We start from the raw sequence: 4,237 nt of genomic DNA, 5'->3' as shown, positions 1-4,237 counted from the left end.
GCTCTGCGAGGATGAGCGGACGAGAGAAGGATTTTCCGCGTATTGACTCGAGCTGTGAGCAGCTCATCCGGTCTGACTGGCTGCTGGAGTGACAGGCTGGATCTGAACGTGTTGCCCGGCGAAACACTGCTGCCCCCGGCTCACAGACACGCGCGGTTGTGGCGGCGTCGTGCGTGTGAGTGTGAGTGAGTGTGCAGGGCTCACCGCCCGCCAGCCCGCGTGTGTGTGTGAGTGCGTGTGCGTGTGAGAGTGTGTGAGTGTGAGTGAGTGTGCAGGGCTCACCGCCCGCCAGCCCGCTTGTGTGTGAGAGTGTGTGCGTGTGAGTGTGTGAGTGTGAGTGAGTGAGAGTGTGCAGGGCTCACCGCCCGCCAGCCCGCGTGTGTGTGTGAGTGCGTGTGAGAGTGTGTGAGTGTGAGTGAGTGTGCAGGGCTCACCGTCCGCCAGCCCGCGTGTGTGTGTGAGTGCGTGTGCGTGTGAGAGTGTGTGAGTGTGTGCGTGTGAGTGTGAGTGAGTGAGAGTGTGCAGGGCTCACCGCCCGCCAGCCCGCGTGTGTGTGTGAGTGCGTGTGCGTGTGAGTGAGTGAGTGTGAGTGAGTGTGCAGGGCTCACCGCCCGCCAGCCCGAGTGTGTGTGTGTGTTTTGTTTCGGGCTGACCGAGCAGAACTGGGCGAGTCGGTCGTGAGGACCGTGTCCAAATGTTGACGCGTCAAATTGAACACGCGGCTCGAGACGCCGGGCTTGCAACATTGTGTGGAAGTGGCAGCAGCCTGCGTGTATATAGCGCCTTCAGGGGCTGAGGACGCTAGAGTGGTGCCGCCAGTCACAGTCACACGCGCGGATCCGATCAGAAGGGCTTGACAGGGGAGGCATTCCCGTTTTCATTCTTCGCTTTCTAGAACAAAACGACGCAAGGGAGACTCCGCATAGTTATAACAACACAAGAATCAGTTGTCTCTGTTTGCAGCTTAATTTCTCTTTTCATAAGTAGCTGCTTTGTTAATGTGGTCGCCAGTGGGGCAGGACGACCCCCCCCGGGTACCCCCATGAGGGGCTCTAGGCCAGAGGTGGCGCTGTCTCTCCAGGCCGCTCCTGGGGCTCTCATCCGTCTGGCGGCCAATCTGCTTGAAGGACAGGCCAGGACCAGGCCAGGACACTCACTAACTCCTCATGGATCGACTTCAAAGCTCCTCGAGAGGAGCTCACAGGCGAAATCTTTGTTCCAGCGCTGTGTCCGCTTTTGCCCGGTCCAAATGTCTGGTCTCCCCGGACCAAAGTAAAATGCTAACCAAGCTTGTGGTTTATCACAGTGCTATGGGATATCTAACGTCTTAAAGACGTCCTTTTAAGTGTTTGAAAAACCACTTTCCGGCCCAGGGGGTAATATCTTTGATCTTCTACTGCAACATTAAGTGGATGTTACCGCACTTATTTTGAGTGTCTCAGAATCTAAGGGCTTCTAAGTCTCACTTGAGGTCCAATGTCGTGGATCATCTGGACAAAACCCGTGAAGAAAACAGAAAACACTTGAGGACAAACCAGCTTTCAGGGGCATTCCTGACAAATCTCGGAGAAGCCTTTTCGACACGAGGGAAAGTGCCCACGACTTTGGAGGACTTCTTCGATATCAGCTCTCTAGCACCGGAGCACACAAGTCCAAATTAAGTGGAAGCGCGTTTGAGACTGAAAAGAGGAGACATTTTTATAGGCTTGGGGGATTCTGATGGAAGCTATATGCTGCTGATATCCAGGCTTTTTCCAAGAGGTAGCTGGATGAGACCTTTGGATCAAAAATTCTCGTTTGTAACCGTTCTTAACTTATTTGGTGTTTATAAATGGCTGAATTACCACCGCCTCTTGATACTCTTGGGACACCGCTGTGTTTCCAGCGCTTCGTGATTAAATACAGCGACAGTTTACCAGTACGAAGCTTTTAAACTGACTCCACTGTCCACTTCAGAGCATTTTAAAAGGATTTTTTCGACTCTACGTCAAGACGCAGGGAAACATGCAGGTTCCTCCCAGACGGGGCTATATTTGAAACTACAGTAGCTGCCTACGTAGTTAATTGCATGTGTCTGTTTTCAATGGGAGTTGCTTGACAGTTTATTGGTGACTCGGCGGTTAGCGCTAGTGCCTCGCAGCTCTTGATCCTGGGTTCGACTCCGCGCGTGTTCACGCACATTCCGGTGGGTTTCCTCCCACCGTCCAAAGGCGAGCTCTTGGGCTGTTAGGTGGGACTGGTCAGGCGTGCTGTAACACGAACTCACGCCGGCAGTACCGCAAAGAGCAACAGGTGCAAGAAAATATCCTTGGATTGTCGTTGATTCTTATGGTGAAAGCAAAACTGAAAGCACGGGTCTATTTTTTAATTTCTTCAAGTCGAATTATTCATGCATAGGTAAGGGGAGAGAGGGGTGCTCGAAATAAGACAAAGCCGTGTTCGCAATGCTAGCGAGGGAAAACGATCATTGACGCGCTTAATTCGGCTCGGACTGACGGACGGACAGGCAGGCGAAGGCGCAGACAGAGGGACAGGGGCTGCCGTCTGGCCGTGTGCGGACCCCACCGTGCAGTTAGGAGCCCCCGGGGAGCGGGGACTGAGGACGATATTTGCAGTGATCTCATTGTACTTTGTGGTCTGATGAGCAGCCCCTGGCTGCGATAACGAGCGAACTGAGAGAGACGGTGCCGGAGGAGGAGGGGAGAGCGGCAAGCAGGGGGAAGCCAGGAAAAACCGGGGAAAGTGCTGCGCTTTTTCCACGCACGAACACTGCCCTCGCCTCCCTTTCAATGAAATCAATCATCCCAGTTTCCCATGTAACCCACTTGCTCAGTACGCCGACGCCATATAGGAAAACCGGGGATATTTCTGTGCGCTGGGGAGCGAGAAACGCACACACGCAGGCAGAGGCCGGGGAACCTGTTCTGTGCTGTGAGGCTTCCGGGGGATTCGGGAGCAGGGAAGCGGCAGTCCAGCCTTTTTCAGCCTGGGGAACGGACAGGCGACTAAAATAACAACATTTCAACACCATTGGACACAATGTCCAGGAAAGTGCAAAGAAGCGAGGTCTGCGCCGACTGCAGCGCGCCAGGTAAGATTTTGTTTTTTAAAAGGCGTTGTTAGCAGCTGGTGTTTGGCAACTCGGGGAGGGAAGAGGCACTGGGATGGGAGAGGGTGACCGGAGATGGCGGTCGCATCCCGGGATCGGGGAAATAGGAAAGCGGCCCGGCGCGTTCTGTGGCCTAGATGCCCTTCCACTTGCAGTGACCATTTCTCCCAGTAGAGATTCTTCTGTGGTCGAAAATATACCTATTAACACGAAATCATACGCCACTCGTAGTGTTTAATTGTAGTATTGTTTGTTTTTTTCAACTGACAAGGCGTTATCCCATTACATTGCGTGTGGTATCTACTGGTATATTTTTAATATTGTACACGTTTATACGAAGCGAGCTGTTCAGGGGAAAGTACATTAAATATCGGGGTTTTCAAATAAAACGTCTCCTTTTGTTTTGGGTAACTAGCTAGATTCTCCAGTCTAGCTGGGTAGTTGTTACCTCAATGGGTGTGCGTTACTGGGACATTAAATACCGTGATTACTGAAAGGCGAAATTGTATTATTTCTCATTAACTGCAGTTTTTTTATTCAATCAGAAGAATAAATGGCAGTTTTAATTAGAATCCGATGTGAAAACAGTTTTGTCGATAAAGACAATTTCCACTGTGTATACCCTAGAGGCCATTACATTATTCTGAAGTCGACTGGTTTTGTAGTAGTAAGCCAGCCGCCTCCGAACATGTCGTTGCCTGCAACGCAAATTACCAGTTTTTGTTGTTTTTAAACCCTCGGAGTTTGAGTGAAGCGAGCTCGGCTGATGCCTTTGCAGCCTCCAGAGCCCGGCGATGCCAGACCAGGCGCTGCTGCGCTCGGTAGGTTTTGGGGTCACAGTGTGGGCAGGGTCTTGCCGAGCCCCAGCGCCATACGTGCCGTCACCCTGAGTGACTAAGCAGTTTGTTCTTGTTTTTCGGGGGTCACACCTAGCGCAGGAGTTTGAATCTTTGAAGTGCAGCCATACATTATAAAGTAGTCGAGAAGCTGAGATTTGACAAGACACGGCTGGACGTCTGCCGCCTCCGGTTTCCGGTTTGCACAAGACGGGACTCTAAATCCTGATTCCTGGAAAGGAAGAGGTTGCGGAGATGTGTTCCGTTCTCTGGAAAGGCTGTGCAAGGCCCT

General features: G+C 52.1%; 1 protein-coding gene across 2 annotated transcripts in view; it reads left to right on the top strand.

The window, feature by feature from the left end:
* Window positions 1–2,452: 2,452 nt before the first annotated feature.
* git1 (G protein-coupled receptor kinase interacting ArfGAP 1) overlaps window positions 2,453–4,237 on the top strand; it is a 31,862-nt gene continuing 30,077 nt past the window's right edge. For both annotated transcript variants that reach the window (XM_088906680.1, XM_088906679.1), the window contains exon 1: window positions 2,453–3,091. In XM_088906680.1, the coding sequence (XP_088762806.1) occupies window positions 3,040–3,091 (52 nt within the window). In that variant the 5' untranslated portion in view covers window positions 2,453–3,039. The remainder of the gene's footprint in view (window positions 3,092–4,237) is intronic.

The sequence above is a fragment of the Atractosteus spatula genome, chromosome 27 (assembly GCF_055471065.1).
Source record: "Atractosteus spatula isolate fAtrSpa1 chromosome 27, fAtrSpa1.hap1, whole genome shotgun sequence".
Taxonomy (NCBI): Eukaryota; Metazoa; Chordata; class Actinopteri; order Semionotiformes; family Lepisosteidae; genus Atractosteus; species Atractosteus spatula.
This window is presented reverse-complemented; position numbering and strand designations above follow the sequence as displayed.